This window comes from Papio anubis, chromosome 10 (assembly GCF_008728515.1).
Source record: "Papio anubis isolate 15944 chromosome 10, Panubis1.0, whole genome shotgun sequence".
NCBI classification, from domain to species: domain Eukaryota; kingdom Metazoa; phylum Chordata; class Mammalia; order Primates; family Cercopithecidae; genus Papio; species Papio anubis.
The window spans coordinates 11046428-11064832 of record NC_044985.1 but is presented as its reverse complement, the minus strand read 5'-3'; the positions used below and the strand labels follow the sequence as shown (position 1 = coordinate 11064832).

The window sequence follows — 18405 nt, the reverse complement described above, 5'->3', positions numbered from 1 at the left end:
GTACGAAATAAACAATATGAATAGCCCTATAACTATTAAGGAAATTAAATCCATAATTTAAGAACTCCCAAGAAAGAAATCTCCATAAGAACCTGATGGGGTTCCTGGAAAAAAGGAAGGAAGGAAGGGAGGAAGGAGAAAAGAAAAGAAATCTCCAGTCTTAGAAAGTTTCACTAGAGAACTCTACAAAACATTTAAAGAAGAATTAACATCAATTGTACACAACCTCTTTCAGAAAATGGAAAAGGAAGGAACATTTCCTAATTCATTTTATGAAGCTAGTTTTTCCACAATAATAAAGCCAGACAAAGCCATTACTAAAAAAAGACAACAACAGACCAATATCCTTTATGAATATAGACATGAAAATCCTTAGTAAGACATTAACAAATAGAATTTAGCAATACATAAAAATAATTATACACCATGACCAAGTAGTTTTTTCAAGAGAAGCAACGTCAGTTTAATATTTGAAAATCAATCAATGTAATCCACCAAATTAACAAGCTGAAGAAAAATCACACAATCACATCAAGTGATACAGAAAAGGCACCTGACAAACATCAATGGAGATTGAACATCCATTCACAATAAGGACTCTCAGAAAAACAAGAAAAGAGGGGAACATCTCAATTTGATAAAGAGCAACTACAAAAAACAAACCAAAAAAAACCAAAACTAGAGCTAACATTAGACTTCATGAGGAAAGACTAAATGCTTTCCCCCTAAGATCAGGAACAAGGAAAGACAGCCATTCTCACCATTCTTACTCAACCTGCTGCTGGAAGTTTTAGCCAGTGAAACAAGGCAAGAAAAGGAAATAAAAGGCAGAGAGTTGAGAAAGGAAGAAATAAAACTGTCCCTATATTTGCAGATGACATGATTATCTACACAGAAAATCCCAAGAATTCTCAAAAAAAAAAAAAAAATCTAGAATTAATGAATTTGGCAAAGTCACAGGATACAAAATAAACACACAAAACCAACTGTATTTCCAAATAGTAGCAAAGAACACATGGAATACGGAATACAATATACAATACGAATACAAATACAAAATACAATAACATTTGCAATCACTCAAAAACAAGTATTTAGGTATAAATCTAACAAAACATGCACAACAATATTGAAATTAGGCCAATTAATAACACTGCAATGGCCTCTAGGTTTTCAAGTGACAGGAAGCATTGTTAGTCTCTCATTTTAAATCAAAAGTTAGAAATGATTAAGCTTAGTGAGGAAGGCATGATAAAAGCCAAGATAGGTTGAATATTAGGCCTCTTGCACCAAACAGCCAAGTTGTGAATATAAAAATAAAAATATTAGCCAGGCATGGTGGTTGTACCCATAGTTCCAGCTACTCGGGAGGCTAAGGTGGGAGGATCGCTTGAGGCCTGCAGTTCAAGGCTGCAGAGAGCTGAGATTGTGCCACTGAACTACAGCCTGGGTAAAAGAGTGAGACCCTATCACACACAAAAAGAAAAAAAACAAAAAACTAAAAAACTAAATCAAAGCAACTGATCTTTGAGAAGTGATAATTGCATTATCAAAGTACCTAATCGTGACAATACCCTAACTTAAAACCTGCTGACTAGGGGATGTATTTGACTGCAAATCTGGTCCACACAAGCAATCTGAGTTTCCATCAAGGAAGCTGTAAGCACCAAGTAGAGCAAAACCAAATCCAGGCCGTACATGGAAAAAGCAGCTCTGAATTGTGATTTTCGAAGAAACCTGCATTTCTTACACTTCAGTGTACTTTCCCCATATTTAACTCCAAGATTTGTGTTAATTTGTTTCGTTTTTCTTTCTCAAACAAAATTCTCAGACTGAAAACCCTAGATTTGTTCCCTGTTGCATCTTCATTTCTTCCCAAACCGTCCATAAAACCTGACCTACACTAAGTTAGTAAGTTAAGTCTGAAAGTATCTACCTTCCCTGAGGAGGGGGGAGGTGTAGGCAGGGCAGAGAGATTTGTAGTCCAGTCCTCTTGCCACAAATTATGAATTAGAGAGGAAGGATTTTGCTTTTTTAACGACCTCCAGAGAATTTTCCATCATTTCCCTCTCGTCACCCAGCTCCTTTGTAACCACTGCCAGAGAAGTCTTCCTTTAGCTTCTTAAACATCGATCCTAAAACACTTCCAGACACCTGTGCTGCTCCTTTCTGTTCCCATGGAAAGTAGTCTCTGTAACAATCTCGCAAAGCCGTTCCCCTCCGTCTCCTCATCCTCTTTTCAAATCCTTTTACGATTTCTCATCTCACTCAGCATGACAGTCAAAGTCCCTGTGAAGGCCAACTTCTACATCACTTAGCCAGCCTGCCACCTCCAAAACTCTCCAGCCTCATGTTTCTACTCTTCCCCTGGTTCCCTGTCCACGCCTTTACACTTGTTCTCTGCTTGGAATCCTCCATCCCTTCCTTGAGGAACTTTCTCAAATGTCACCTTCCCTCAATACTCCCCCTCCTTCATTTAAAACTATAAACTTCCACCTCTCTAAGCCTCTAAAGAACTCTATATTTAACTTATTGTTAAATATGTGCTGAACACCTGGTCCCATCCAAGTTTGTTAAATCAAGACAAATAAGACACTGTCCCTGCCTTTAAGTTTAAGGCCCCAGATGGAGAAATGCACCACAGACATCAATGTGCAATACAGGACTGACACTAAGGCCACAGGCAAGTCAAAGAACGCGTGCCAAAAGTTCAGCGGAAGAGGCCTCGGCTTCGCCTTTCTGGAGACCAGTCCAGCTTTCCACCATCACGCAGCTCACCAGGGACCATCTCCGGGAGTCTCCTCTAGACCCCCAGAGACGAGCGGGTCCCGCCCACCATTCCCAGGTCTGAGAGTTTACTTGTCCAGAGAAGCAACTTCCGGCCTCTGCAGGCCGGGCAAGAGATTTAAGGAAAGAAAAGAAATATATGGACCTCCGCTCTTCGGTCTCCGTCCCCTCCCCTTCCCCCGCGTGCCGCCCCCACAACGGTCCAGTACTGAACCCAACTCTCAACCAACTCCCGTCCGCAAAACTAACCGCCCTACTTCCGTGGTCCCCACCTGCTCCCGGCGTCCCCTTCGGCTACTCCCAGCGCGTGCGCAAGCAGTCCCACGTGGGCTCGGGCGGGGCTGGCGCCGCGGCGGGGGCTGGGCACGCCCCTAGCACAGAGCTGGCTTCTGATTGGCTTTCCGGTGCTCGCCCTAGCGGGGTTGGGGCGAGTGAACCGCGCCTCTAAAAGCGCTTGCCAGTGCAGTCTGAGCGATCGTTTCCTGGTCCTCGCCTCCTCCGCAGTCTCCCTGGAGTTCTTGCAAGGCGGCCAGGATGTCTCAGGTACAGCGCGTGCACAGCCAGGCTGGGACGGTGCAGCGGGCTGGAGGCCTGTTGGTGGCTCACCCGGCAGCCAGAAACTCTCGGGCTCTTTCCTTCCGTGCCCCGCAGTTCCTCCTGGACCCATGTCCAGCCCTGATTCGTTGGACAGAGCCTTGTGAGCGGGATTTTCCGTTTGGGGATTTCTAACTCTGCTGCCGGAAAGTTGCCCATGGGGTGGACTTCGCTGTGTAGCGGGAGAGGAGTGGGAGTCGAGGGTGCTCGATGGAAAGATGGGGGAAGGGGTTGCACGGATTGGAGGAGCGAGGAGACTCAGTCCCCATCCCGAAGCACAGGGCGGGACGTCGCGGCGGAGTGGGGAAGCGAGGAGGCCGTGGACGGGAGCTTGGAGGTCAGGGGAAGTACGGGGCCGGGTTCTCCGAGTGCGGGACGAGGAGAATCGCGGGCGGGGAGAGGTGACCCAGGGGTCCCTCCCTTCCCTCCAGTGTAGACACTTATCGGAGACCAAGCTATGTGGGGCGACCTCTGGCCCCTCCCGCCTGCCTCTGCCAATCCGGGCACTGGGACAGAGGTCAGTGTTGAATGCCCAGGCCCCAGGGGGAGGGAGGGGACCAACGGGCGCTGACACCGGAGCACTTATGCCCTGTCCCCTTTCAGAGGTTTCCAGCATGCTGTGCCGCCTCTGTCCCCAGGCCAGGGCTTAGCTGAAACCCCGGCCACTCCCTAGTGCCTGGCACGGTGGTGGCCAGGCAGTTGGCCGCGCTGCTTCTCCCACTTCTCCCGTGGGGTGGACACCCACTGCGGGCAAAGGCTTGGCCTGCCCTCTTCACTGCTGTATTTCCAGACCTGATGCCTGCGTTTGTGAGAGCGCTGGATACAGGGTTTTCGATTGAATGAGTGAACTGGAGGGGCTTCCCCTTCTTGTGTTGCTGAATCTTTCTAGCTGCCCTGTTGGGGCAGGGTGGGGCAGACACACTTCAGGGGCTGCATTGCCCGAAGGGTGCCACCTTTCCCACCTCTCCATCCCTGTAACTGGACTCTGTTCAGGCCACAGCAGGACTCCTACCCTCTCCCACCCAGAGGAGGCCCTCAGTCCTCTCCTCTCCCTTCCATTTAGGCTGAGTTTGAGAAAGCTGCAGAGGAGGTTAAGCACCTTAAGACCAAGCCAGCCGATGATGAGATGCTGTTCATCTATGGCCGCTACAAACAAGCAACCGTGGGCGACATAAATACAGGTATGCGGAGCGGGGGTTGGGAGGGTCTCTTCTCATCAAAGCAGGCTCAGCAGCCCAGACTGGAAGTCCCTGGGAACTTCACTCTCAAACTGCCTGAGGCCCTACTCTTCAGTTGGGGTATGGTGATGGTTCCTGGGTTGGAAAAGAAGGTGTTCCGGATTCTCAGTGTCTCCAGTAGTAGCAGAATTCAAATCCTGGCTTCAGAAGGTCTTTACTGGTTATCACCAGCAGCTCCTCTCTACTAGGGAAGAAGCAAAGGCTGCAGCTTGGAAAAGACTTGCTGTAGGCTCTCAGCTCAGTGGCATCATTGTTGAGCCATTCAGCTTCTGCCCTAGATGGGCAGGATCAAAGGTGGAGCACTTGACAGCCTGGCCAAGCCTGATGTCAGGAGCAGAGAAGCACCTGGTTCCTTGGGCCAGGTCAGAGCATTTCGCTAACAAGTCTGTGCCTTCCTGATGACAACTTTTTCCCTGTCCGAAAATCTTGGTGCAGATTTTGAGGCTGTACTTTGGACTATCATGTTCTGTAATAACGTCTTTCCTACCTTCGGCAGGTTTCATTCTGTCCCTAAGTCCCTGAAACATGGGTGGATACTGAGGCAACAGCACAGTGCATTCTGTGCAAGGACTCAGGGTTGTCATGGCAGCACAGAAGGGAGGTCTCCCCTGCCCCTGTTGAGAAGGAAAGTGAGCATGGTCCCCATTTCCACAGTAGCTGGGGTGGAAGATGGAGCATGTGGGCTGGCTGTCAGCCAGCTAGAAGCAGGAAATGGCACCCAGAATGACAGATCGCAGGCAGTACCAAATCAAACCCTGGGGTTCACATGGAGCACTTAGTTGAGGAAGGTCTTGTGGCGAAGATGGGTTTTACAGTGAGTTCGTAAACTCTGTCCTTCCAGGGAGGGGAAGGAAAGGTGAAGTGGAGGAGGCCAGAGGTGCTGAGATACTTTTCTGACAGTGTTTTCACAGAGACTGGCCTGTGCCGGTACTAGAGTTACCGGTTTTCACGTGAGTCTAGATAGACTGGCATGGGAATCTTTCACTTACTGATCAAAGAGGTATCACTGGCTCTCTAGGGCTGTACTCTACAGCGCTATTACACGATTATAAAACATGACAGTCCAAACACAATAGTTTAGTACAATAGCCAGTAGCCACATATGACTCTATAAATTTTAACTGAGGCTGGGCGCGGTGACTCATGCCTGTAATCCCAGCACTTTGGGAGGCCGAGGCGGGTGGATCACGAGGTCAGGAGTTTGAGACTAACCTGGCCAACATAGTGAAACCCATCTGTACTAAAAATACAAAAATTAGCTGGGCATGGTGGCACGTGTCCGTAGTCCCAGATACTTGGGAGGCTGAGACAGGAGAATCGCTTGAACCTGGGGACGTGGAGGTTGTGGTGAGCCAAGGATGCACCACTGCACTCCAGCCTGGTCAACAGAACGAGACTCTGTCTCAAAAAAAAAAAAAACTAAAAATAGTTACATAAAATCAAGTTTAGTCTTCATTCACAGGAGCCACATTTCAGATGCCCAGTAGTCATTTCAGGTACTTGGTGTGGCAAGTGGCTCCTGAATTGGACATTGCAAATATACATGTACATTTCCATTTCCATCGCTTGGAGAGAGCTGTTGAGGAGTGCTATTCTAGGATCCTGATGATGACCGCAAGGGCAGTTTGTTTCAGCTGTCCCTGGGAACAGTTCCCTGAAAGCGCTCAGGAACATTTTCTCAGACACAGTGCTCCAGGCTACAGACGCTGTTCCCTTTGGCTTTGGGGGTGGGCATGTTAGTGAAATAGGACAACAGGGAGATGGTGAGTGTGTTTCCCAACTGCAGATGATAACAGGTCTATAAGCATAAAGTCATCATGTAACTTAAAGAAATCTTACCCTGGGTGAAAACACCCACAAATCAGCAAGAAATAGACTAACAATTTGGTAGAAAAATGGGGCTAGGATATAAACAGTTCATAGGAAAGGACACTTGATATCATTACTGATTAGGGAGAGAAATTGGGTAGCTAAGAGCAGGGGTGGGAGAGAAACTTTATAGTATTTTCCTCTGTCGCTTTTGAATTTTAAGCCATATGAATGGATGTTTTAAAAACAATTGTAATTAAAGTATAATTTTTTTAAAGGAGAAATTTTGGAGTCACTTAACTTGTAAGAAAAAGGTTATCTTGTAATAAGAATAGTGTTCTTCCTATTTGCTCTAGATTTTAAGTTTGGATTGGCGTATATCTGGTTTTCTTAGGGCAGAACCCACTCTACTAGACCTATTTAACCCCATGAGAGAGCCTAGAAGGAACAGGTGTAATAGAAGATGGCATTTATGGCAAGAAGGTTGATCAAGGTCTCCATTAGAATTCGAACCAGATCTAATGCCTTTTCTTTCCTTGTTTAAGAACGGCCCGGGATGTTGGATTTCACAGGCAAGGCCAAGTGGGATGCCTGGAATGAGCTGAAAGGTAATTGTTCTAATCAATTTCCTTCATTTGTGAAACCCAGTAATGAAAGAGTCTTCATTATGAAGTGTAAAGCAAGAGGAGAGGAAACAAAGTCAATGGGGCACGTGTGGGAAACCAGCCTGAGCTGTGCCAGAATGGGAAAAAACTGGGCCACCTACTTTTTTTCCTAACACTGTTTATGCCTTTTCTAAAAGCACCATCTCTGAGCAGGAGTATCATTTAGAGAGGAGGGGCTGGGAATCAGGCCACTGAAAAATAGTTTGGGAAGTGATGTAGTTGGCGTGGACTTCGGATATGTTCAGAATAAGGGGTGGTTTCCTGTCTGCAGCTCCCTCTCCCCTACAAGGCCAGGCCCTAACCCCAGTGGCCCTCCCCAGTTCCCTCCTAGCCAGAAGGGTACATAAAAGAAGGGAATGAGCTAATGCATGGCCTGCCACTGGCATCGTAGGCTCAGTGAATGGAGCCATTATATGCTAAGCACCAGCAGCCAAGAAGTATCCAAGCTCGTACTTAATCACGTGCCACCTGCAGCAGCAAGACCCAAGAGTTGGCACCAAAACTCCTGGCAGCATTGGCGTTCCCGCTGGCTAGTTTCTGAATAAGCCCTCTGTCTTTCTGCATATGAGCAATCCTTGAATTCAGAAAGGGTTACGATACAATAAACACACTCCCAGGATCTGCAAGTAACTGGGAAGGGAATGCCCGTCTGCCTGGCCGTTTTCATGGGACATTTCCATACCATCCTCAGGCCCCATACTCTCCAGTGCTTCACGACAAGCTCTGAGTTCCAGAGGGTCTCTCTCCTTCACCACAGAATCCAGGAAACTGGGTGTCACTGTCTCTGAGGGATACCTTCCGTGTCCTTTCTACTGCAGCAAGAAGACAAAGATTTGCCTCATTCCCCTCCAAGAAGCAACCACTTTTGCTCAGAGTTCCTGAAACTTTTCTCATAGCCTCCCTCTGGGGAGAAGAAGGTGCCTGACTTTGCTTTTTCACTGCCAGCTTAACAGCTCTGGGAGATAGGAGCCCAACCCAGAGACACTGAAAAGGCCAAAGCCAATGTCAGCCACGAGAGTTAGCAGGACCAGTAAAGTCACCACAGTGACAGTTTCCTGCCTGTCTGGAGGGTGGCACCTCTCCCCCAGGCTCACACTGGCCATTCCCCCCGGGAGAGGTGGGGGATGCAGGTGTCCAGCAGATGGGTGACAGGTCTTGGCCAGCCCCACCAGGCTTTCTGAGTACAGTGGCTTATAGAGCATTCACTTCGGGCCAGGTTCCATGGATACTGTCTCCTCCAACACGTAATTAGTAGAATCTCAACTTTATAAGTGAGAAACTGAGCCTCGGAGAGTTACAGCAGAGCTGTCTGGGGCTCTGGAAGCTGCTTATTTCCTACCACGCTGCCTCCCTGACAAATAATCCTATCGATTCCTTACAGGGACTACCAAGGAAGATGCCATGAAAGCTTACATCGACAAAGTAGAAGAGCTAAAGAAAAAATACGGGATATGAGTGACTGGATTTGGTTACTAGGCCATGTGTTTCTCCTAAACTGAGACAATGCCTTGTTTTTTCTAATACCGTGGATGGTGGGAATTCCGGAAAATAACCAGTTAGCCCAGCTACTCAAGGCTGCGCACCATACGGCTCTAACAGATTAGAGGCTAAAACGATCACTGACCTTCCTCGAGTAGTTTTTATCTGAGATCCATTAAAAGTGTATTTGTTACTTTAAATAACTTTAGTGATCTGAGTTCTTGAGATGACTTGCTCTGTCTGACCTCAGCCTTGCTTCCTTTCTCTAAAGACCTCTGGTAGTGCTTCAGCTATGTACCTGGTAGAGTATGAGGTAGGCGGTCCTGCCCCACACCCTGGCCCAGGGTGTGCTGGCCCTTTGTGGGGAGGAGGAGGATGGTAGAAGTGGCCTTTCTCGCCTCCTTCCCAGTTCAGCCACACTGAGGAAGATGAGGCAGGCTGGCTGAGACCACAGTCTGCAGGTACTTCTGTCGGGGATGCTCCTGCCCCAGTCCCCGTGGAAGGCAGGGTTTACAGTGTTTGAGGTTTGTCTGAGGCCCAGCTGGTCCCTGATTCCAGAGTGCACGAGCCAGGGTGGAAACCCTCATCAGGGATGGAGTGTGAACCTGACAGGAGGCATTCCCCAAGTCCCAGGGGAAGCCACAGGCAGCTGTCTGGGCAACAGTCAGTGGGCAAGGGCTGTGTCCTCTGCAGGCAGCAGGGAAAAGAATCCTGGGAGCTTGCAGAGGAGAAAGGCTGGAGCTTGACTCTGGAGGACGTAGGAGGTAGGTTGTTGAAAAGTAATAACGAAGAAAAGGAGACAGCTCTCTAGACCCTTCTTGCCAGATGTTCCCCTCCAGCTCTTGGATTTACAATCCCGCTGCCCTTTGCGGTGGGGATCATACCTCAATATTGTGTAATGGGGATTACTGTCCCATTATTTGAGTGAGGAAATGAAGGCTCAGAGGTGATTTAACTGGATCCAAGCCCAGGGCTTACTGGCCGGGAGGGCCCTGTTTGTCCCCCTCCACCACGTTCCCTCTCATGGCCCCTGTCTGCCACTTAGTCTGCATCTCTGCTGTGTCGCAGCAAGTGACATCTGTCTGTCTGGGCTAGCGTAAGGTGCTGGTGTGAAATCTGTCCCTTGACTGTGCAGCTCATTCCGGAAGAGTGGCTTAGACAGTGAGGTCCCACTTCCAAAGCTGGAGTGAGGCACAGATGAGAGAGACTTTTAGGCACCTCAGGTGACTAGGTCATAGCCGGTTTGGGAGATGCCCTCCCCCCTCACTAGCAAGTACTTTACTGGTTTCTCAGAAAGTACTGTTTGTGCAGTTCTGAGAGCACCAGCAGCCTGGGGCTGTACCTGCTCCTGTGGCTCCCACAGGAGTCCTTGTACCACCCAGGGCTGGCTCACAGGGTGTCACTTGGGGACAAATTATCAGGGGAACCTGCCCCCAATATTTCAACATATGTTCTATTTTCCATAAGTGTCGGCCAGCAGAGAAATAAAGAGAAAGAGTACAAAGAGAGGAATTTTACAACTGGGCCGCCAGGGGTGACATCACATATCGGTAGGACCGTAATGCCCACCTGAGCCTCAAACCAGCAAGTTTTTTATTAAGAGTTTCAAAGGGGGAGGGGATGTAAAACAGATACAAAGATCACATGCTTCAAAAGGCAAAAAGCAGAACTACTAATAAGGGTCTAACAAAGATCACATGCTTCTGAGGGAACAGGACAAAGGGAAAAAGCAGAACTACTGATAAGGGTCCAACAAAGATCACAAGGCAAAGGGCAAAAGCAGAACTACTGATAAGGGTCTATGTTCAGTGGTGCATGTATTGTCCTGATAAACATCTTAAACAACAGAAAACAGGGTTTGAGAGCAGAGAACCTGTCTGACCACAAATGTACCAGGATGGAGTTTCTCCCCACCCTAGTAAGCCTGAGGGTATTACAGGACACCAGGGCGTATCTCAGTCCTTATCTCAACTGCATAGGACAGACATTCCCAGAGCAGCATTTACAGTTCCCCCCCCCAGGAATGCATTCCTTTCCCAGGGTATTAATATTAATATTCCTTGCTAGGAAAAGAATTTGGTGATGTCTCCCCTACTTGCACATCTGTTTATAGGTTCTCTACAAGAAGAAAAATTTGGCTGTTTTTTGCCCAGCCCCTCAGGCAGTCAGACCTTATGGTTGTCTTCCCTTTTTCCCTAAAAATTGCTGTTATTCTGTTCTTTTTCAAGGTGCACAGATTTCATATTGTTCAAACACACAATTTGTACAGTTATATCAATTTGTACAGTTAACACAATTACCACAGTGGTCCTGAGGTGACGTACATCCTCAGCTTACAAAGATAACAGGATTAAGAGATTAAAGTAAAGACAGGCATAAGAAATTATAAAAGTATTATTTGGGAACTGATAAATGTCCATGAAATCTTCACAATTTATGTTCCTCTGCTGCAGCTCCAGCCAGTCCCTCTGTTCGGGGTCCCTAACTTCCTGCAACATCTCTCCCTTTCTTTTTATATAAATGTGCCATGGCGATGAAGTCTTGTTCATTCTCTTGGTTTTGACGCAGGATTCTTTGACTGGTCTAGCACACTAAAAACAAGCCAATTAAACAGAGAAACATGATTCCAAAATTTACTACAGTGGAGCCCCTAATAGACTTAATCCAAGTCGTGGGGTTTAGTCCAGAAAGATTTTCTGCCACCTGATCTAATGCCTCAGCTCCAGGCACAATAGATAAATGAGCTTGAAAGGCTTCAAAAATTTGTTTCTTTAATTTAGTTATGTCCAAGGATAAATTATCTTCCCTACCCAGCAGGTGTCCTTTGACCATTTCCCACAAATGATCAGTCTTGTAGGAATATGGTGTGATAAAGAAATCAGAAGTATTCCAATCACACTGCATTTGCATGCAATGTTCGAGACTCACTACCCGATCTCCAAGCCAAATAACAGACTGTCTTAAATCATTAATTTGATTAGCTAATTTTTGATCAATGCCCTGTTGAGAATTCCACATTTGGGTAGAATTGGCTTGTCAACATTAACAAAATGAGCCATTTGAATAGATTGCTGTAATGCCATTCCAGCAGTGGTGGCCAGTGCAGTAACTGTAATTAGGCCCATGATCACAGCGATTAAAGTGAAAACAAATCTCTTAGATCTTTTGAGAATTTGTTGTAACACTTCATCAATTAAATGTACTGAGGGGGAAGATTCCCAAGATCTGGGTAAAGTTACCAATATCCAGATTCCTTCTTGAGCTCGAACCAACATTACACTTTTCCTGAAGTCAAAACGGGAGTTAACACAAGTGTATAAATGACAATTAATGCACTGGACAGTTTGATTGTTCATCCAAATTTTGATATTTCCCACTAACAGGGTATAAGGAGGCTTAACACAACTCTGTACAGGAATTGTCAGGCTGGAGGTAAACAAAGCAGAATGTTTGAATCTACGTTGATACTGAGGAAGAGGGGCGACAGTGGCAACACCTGATGTTCTCTGCCATAAAGAAGCAATCCAAGGTGCCTGGGGATGCTGAAGAGGTACAGGGGCATACCTGGGTTGAGCAGAATTATAATGCCAATTGAAGTCCCATAAAGGAGGGTCAGCATCAAAAAGAGGAAAAGGGTTCAAAGGGGATTTATCATGGGGTTCAGAATCGTGATGCGAGGGGCAGTAGTGGGGATAACAGAAAAGTTTCCCCTTCCCATACTCGCAGTCTGTACATGGCAATAGCCAATTTCCAAAGTTCTGGGTGTTCTGGGCTCAGAATGGAGAATATCATACCCTTGTAAAGGGGGGTAATGCCCTTATCTTCCCATTTCAGAACGAGCTGAACCTCCTATGCAAAGTAAGATGAATAGCCTCGTCCTCCCAATAAGAAATAAAATAAGTAGCCTCCAGGCATTCCCTTCCGCCAGAGGAACAGTTGTTTTTTAAATAGCCTTTTGGTGCCCAGTCTATTACTAAACCATATGAGTAATACTACTGCATGTGAGTTAACACAATCTTCCCGAATTAAAGTTTTAGATGGACCCTCAAAATTTTTAGGACATGGTTTTCCTACAGGTTTATACTGAAAGTATGGGGTATCTCCTATTACTCCCCTTTTTATTTGTATTAAAGGAGAAAGGGAGAGCTGGAGACTAAATGTCCCCATTCCCCTGTGGCTAATCTCTCTGGAAGATAAGCAGCCCAGACTTGAGTTTCTATATAGATACAACCAGCTGCATGTCTCAGGCACAGAGGAGGATATTTATAACCCCATAGTAACATTAAATGCAGTGCCTTCTTCTGGTTGAGCGGGGCAACGGTCATCTGTAGCTCCAGGCGCACACTATCGTTAGTATAGATTTCCGCAGGAACATCCATCCAGGTGAGAGGTCGAATAAGTAGAGGACCCCTCCGTTCAGGGTCCCTGACTTCACAATACAAATGAGATTGTCAGTGAAGGCATCACCAAGCGTCCCCTCATCTGTGAGGGGCCCACAGCACCTCTGGTCCATCTTAGCTGGAATCTGGCTTTGTTGACACACTAACTTGTGAATCCTACTTCAGTCTCTCAGTGCTGAATCATGTATCACCTTGAAGCCACAGTTCCTTCATCTGGAGAATGGGTAGAATCTGCACCTCACAGTGCTGACAAGATGGGTCAGTGTTTAGCACGGTGCCTACCCACCAGCAGCTGGTTTGCAGCCCAAAGGTCTCCCCGGCGGGCTGGACTGGCCTGGCCGCACAGTGCTGCTTCTCACCTTAGCAGGGCTCCAGAAATTTAGGGGTCAACCACGCAAGTAGGTGGGGGTTATCTGAGGATGTCCTCCCCAAACAAATAGTTCCGAGATTCACAAGTCTGGAAATCAGGACTGAGGATCAGGAGCCAGCCAGAAGGGAACATGGAAAGGCCACAGAATTTCAAGTGGCAAGGGCTTTCACTCAGTCACCATCCAAATTAAATAGACATGGGGCAAGATATGTCACCTCTGTAAGCCTCATATTCTTCATCAGTAAGCTGGGGCTGAACAGAAGGTCGTGTGTCCATTGAAAGCCAGAGAAGGAGAATGAGAAAGCCCCCGGGGCTGGCTGGCTTGATCAGAACCAGGCTTGGGCTGGGAAGTGGTGAGGGGGTAGTTGAAGTGCCCACATAATTAAGGGTGCTTCACATTAAATTATAGGTATTTGAAGTTGAGGATGAGCCAAGAGACATCACCAGCGGGGGCGGCTTTTGCACGGTTGTGCCATTGGGGTCTGAGTCAGGGCAAGACAAGGCCTGTGCCCTTTGCAGTTCCCATGGAAGAGAAGTTCAGAACGTGTTTTCTCCTGTTTATTTTGTGGTCACAGTCAATCTCTCTTTCAAAAGGACTTGGGATAGCTAAGAATAAACCCCAAAATCAGGGCTGTCCTGTGCTGGACCCTAGAAATGAAGACTCATTCTTGCCTGAAAGCTATAAACTGCAGTGCAAAAGATGTGCCATGGGGGGCCCTCTCCTCCCCCTCCAAGCAGAGAACCCACCGCCTTCTTGGCAACAACCTGCTGCCTAAGGTACAACTCAACCCTTGGAAGAGTAGGAATCATTGGTCCACAGGTTTTCTTATTTTATGGTTTTCAGTAAGTATCCTTGCTAAATAATGAATGAATGTAAGTCTAAACTGTAAATATTTTCTTTTTAACGTAGCTGTTGACAACCAAAATGAGTGACTGAGGCAGGCGTCCCCATCAATCGAGGTTTATTGAGCCAGCTTTGAGAGCGTGCCTGGGAAAACGCACAAGCCACATAGACAGATCTGTGGCTGTTTTTCTTTTTCCAAAGAGGCTCTCAGGAGGTTTAGTTTTTATACAGTTTCCCTAAAGGTTTTTATACAGTTTCCCTAAAGGGGATGGGGCAGGGTGGCAGTGAGAGGAATGGTTACATACATGAGACCTCAGTCAGTGCCCACTAAGTCTACGTTTTATAAAATAAGATTTGAAGAAAAAGAGAATAGAGGAAGCAGATGTCTCAGGGAGGGGTGAAGGAACAATTAATCTCATCTTTGTTCTGTACCTGGGAAGATAAGCTGATAATCTACATTATCAGTGTGGAGTCTTTGGAAAGGGCTGGTTTCTGTTTAGCTCTTAGGGAAGACAGCCTAATGGTGGTTGTCAGGGACAGGCTGTAATGAGGTATGTCTGAACTCCCATCCCATCATGCTCAGGAACTCAGCTTCCAAGGTTTCTCTGGGGTCCTCTTGGCCAAAAGGGGGTCCGTTCATTCTGTTGGGGAGCTTGGATTTCAATATTGATGTGGCTTGGATATGTGTTCCCTGCAAATCTCATGTTGAACTGTGAGTCCCAATATGGAAGGTGGGGCCTGGTGGGAGGTATTAGATCGGGGTGGGGGGGTGTTGGGGGAGGGTGGGAGCTGGTAGACCCCCATGGATGGCTTTAAAAGTCTGGGACCTCCCACTCCTCACTCTCTTGCTCCTGCCCTCATATGTGACACGTTTGCTGCCTTCCATCATTGGAAGCTTCCTGAGGCCTCACCAGGCGCAGATGCCAGCACCATGCTTCTTGTACAGCCTACAGAACCATGAGTCAACTAAACTTATTTTATTTGTAAATTACCCAGTCTCAGGTGTTTCTTTATAAAAACACTAAGCAGTGCCTAACACAATTATTTCTCATTTCTCCCCTTTGGCTGGGATTTGCCAGAGGCAGCAGAGATGGCCAAACTTTTATTTTGTCCCATATTATTGCAGGATGGTGTGGCTGCCCACCCCATGTCCATTCTGTCCCTTGGTGGAACTCCTATTGCCAAGGGACTTAGAGCCAAAAGACTTACAACCAATTAAATGTTCTAGGCCAGATGAGAATGGAGGTGGGCAGGCACTTAACAACCTTAGAACCTTTTAGAGCCAAAAAGCAAGGTTGTAAAATGGGCTTATCTATAAGTTATATGAATTGAGCTACTGTAGCCTTGTTTTCAGTTAAATATGTAGCAATGTAAAACTATTTGAGCTAAGGAACTTAGAGACTTTTGTTGTGCCAAAATGTTTTTTTTTTGTTTGTTTTTTTTGTTTTTTGTTTTTTGTTTTTTGTTTTTTGTTTTTTGCAGTCTCCTTAGAAATTTGTCCTAAGGTAGTCAATAAATTATGTCATATATCTAGTTTCATAAACCCCATAACTGGGAACAATTATACCCAGAAGGCTTCATCACAGGTGTCTTGATGTCCGTGGCAATTCTCTTTTAAGTCTATGAGAAGCAGAAAATTCTTTATGGTTGGGATGGATTGAAAAGGGGCCACATAATGGCCCGGGAAGCAAAGTCCCTAAGCCGGCCAGCTGTTTGAGCATCTGTGTGCCCATCCTTGATTTGGATCTAAACCAATTCTATCCCTCAAAACCAACCCTTACAGTCTCGCATATCCACCTGCTAGATATCCACCTGCTAGATCGTCCCTGGGCCTAGAGGGAGGGTGCTTGAACAGTTTTAGCAGCAGGCATTGGTAATGAAAAACAGATCAAGCCTAGTGGGTATGAACCCCAAAAATCTGAGACAGATCTCAGTTAATTTAGAAAGTTTATTTTGCCAAGGTTGAGGATGCACACCCATGACACAGCCTCAGGCAGTCCTGACAAGATGTGTCCAGGGTGGTCGGGGCACAGCTTGGTTTTACATATTTTAGGGAGACCTGAGACATCAATCAATATATGTAAGAAGTACATTGGTTCCATCCAGAAAGGTGGGTACAACTCGAAGCAGGGAGAGAGCTTCCAGGTCACAGGTAGATGGGAGACAAATGGTTGCATTCTTTTGAGTTTCTGATAAGCCTTTCCAAAGGAGGCAATCAGATATGCATCTATCTCAGTGAACAGAGGGATGACTTTGAATAGAATGGGAAGCAGGTTTGCCTTGAGCAGTTCCTAGCTTGACTTTTCCCTTTAGCTTAGTAATTTGGGGGCCCCAAGATTTTCATTTCACATTTCCCCCCCTTTTTTTTTTTAACATCTTTTGGAGAAAGCATTTGAAAAGAACATGAGTTTCTGGTCTCAGGTTGCATCTGATTTCTCATGGCGAGGGCAGTTTATTCCTAGATGGGTAGGTCCCAAAAGCTCATTAGTGGCTTTGTCCTATGAAGAGAAAATAGAAAGAGGAAGGGAGAAAAACAACAACAAACAAAAGAAAGATCCTGGAAAGTGGCTTATGTATGTAAATAAGTTGCTGTTACTTTCTTCTGAAGTTTCAGTTGTCTAGCTTCAGTTCACAGGGCTTTAAGAAAGCACAGCTTAGTTTTCAGTGATTTCAAATTAGAAAAAAAACATTGGGAAAAAAAGGAAAAGAAAGAAGAAAAAAATTTAAAATATCATGTTGGAGACTTGTAGCCAGGAAAAATTAGAATTCAGCCCAAACTGTAGAAAATAATAAAAATTGAAAAACTTTAGGCAAGACTAGAATCTAACAACAGATGTACTATAGTTTTTGAAACATAATTTTTCTCTCACCAGTTTACCATTTTTACTAAAGACAAATCATGGTAGGACCAATTTGCTTTATTATATTTGGCCAGATTATTTGTATAAAGTACATCAAGAATAATTATTTTTCACATAGGCTTTTTAAAATTTGCTTTGATGGAACTTTCTCTCAGATGAGACTTTTTTAAAGCCAAGCCCAGCCATAGATTTGTATCAACAAATACCTATGAGTTGGGTGAATTTCCTCTCCTCTTCAGGTCCCAGGATAAACCTGGGGCTCCTGGGCCTATCAGAAAGTGACATTCATTACTAACCACAGGTCAGAAACCCTTTAGAGGGACTGTGTAGACAAGGTATGAGGCCAGTTTCCCCAAGGGCTTTTATTGGCTCCATAAGTCAAAGTTGATTCCTTAAAGGAAAACATACCATTCCAGTCAAAGCCTTGACTGGAATAACCAGTTTCTCCAATTGTGTCCTGTTACAAATGAAAACAGATTCTTATTGCACTTATGCAAATAACTGTATTGCTGTAAGTTAAGAATACTCACGCCTGTAATCCCAGCACTTTGGGAGGCCGAGGCAGGCGGATGACAAGGTCAGGAAATCAATACCATCCTGCCTAACACACGGTGAAACCCCGTCTCTACTAAAAATACAAAAAAATTAGCCGGGCGTGGTGGCCGGCGCCTGTAGTCCCAGCTACTCGGGAGGCTGAGGCACGAGAACGGCATGAACCCGGGAGGCGGAGCTTGCAGTGAGCCAAGATAGCGCCACTGCACTCCAGCCTGGGAGACAGAGCAAGACTCCGTCTCAACAAAAAACAAAAACGAAAAAAGAATACTCACAAATAGTTTTCCAATTCTGGAGAGATCAGGTAGAGAGAAACATATGCTCTAAATTTTGTTCATAGGAGTGTACTAAATTGTTAAAAGCTGTCAATAGCTCAAAAGAAGAGTTTCAAGACTGAAACACAAAACAAAGGATCAGCAACGTTTTAAGCAAAAAGTCAAAAAGATTAGTTCAGTCCATGCAGTTAACTCCTGTTCTGTTTGATATTCATGAACGTTTTAGCTCTCCATGAGTCCTGAAGGGTTTTCCTCTATTCTGATGCCACAATCTCCAAAGTTATCAGAAACCTGCATTCGAGAGCACCTGTTAGAGTTTCATAGCTGATTATAAAACCACTTTCTAAAGAGGACCAAAACAAGACAACAATTATCCATGGGTGAGAAAAAGTTTTAGGGCAGCCATAGTCAAAGACACAATTGACAAGGAAACTTGTTACCTCTGTCTCACACGATAATTTTAACTTTACAATTATGATTATTACTGATAATGTACACTAAATCACATAAGAATTATAGAAGTTTCCCGTA

At 45.7% G+C, this 18405-nt stretch overlaps 2 protein-coding genes across 15 annotated transcripts in view; one reads left to right on the top strand and one right to left on the bottom strand.

The window, feature by feature from the left end:
• The window catches only part of C10H2orf76 (chromosome 10 C2orf76 homolog), a 113325-nt gene extending 110174 nt beyond the window's left edge, over positions 1-3151 (bottom strand). For 7 of the 12 annotated variants that reach the window (XM_017947932.3, XM_021923519.2, XM_021923520.2 and 4 more), the window contains exon 1: positions 3037-3104. The gene's annotated coding sequence lies outside the window, so the exon portion shown is untranslated. The other 5 variants (XM_031651185.1, XM_003909210.4, XM_031651184.1 and 2 more) reach the window with 4 other exon arrangements.
• Positions 3152-3195: 44 nt separating this feature from the next.
• On the top strand, positions 3196-8775 carry DBI (diazepam binding inhibitor, acyl-CoA binding protein). Of its 3 annotated transcripts, none has more exons than XM_009185040.1 (4): positions 3196-3330; positions 4445-4562; positions 6974-7036; positions 8475-8775. In XM_009185040.1, exons 1-4 carry the CDS (start codon positions 3322-3324, stop codon positions 8546-8548), a joined length of 264 nt encoding a protein of 87 aa, XP_009183304.1. In that variant the 5' UTR covers positions 3196-3321; the 3' UTR covers positions 8549-8775. The 3 variants fall into 3 exon arrangements, with proteins under 3 accessions (XP_009183304.1, XP_009183305.1, XP_021779215.1); XM_009185041.2 differs by having other exon boundaries at positions 3240-3484; XM_021923523.2 differs by having other exon boundaries at positions 3318-3718.
• Positions 8776-18405: the final 9630 nt, after the last annotated feature.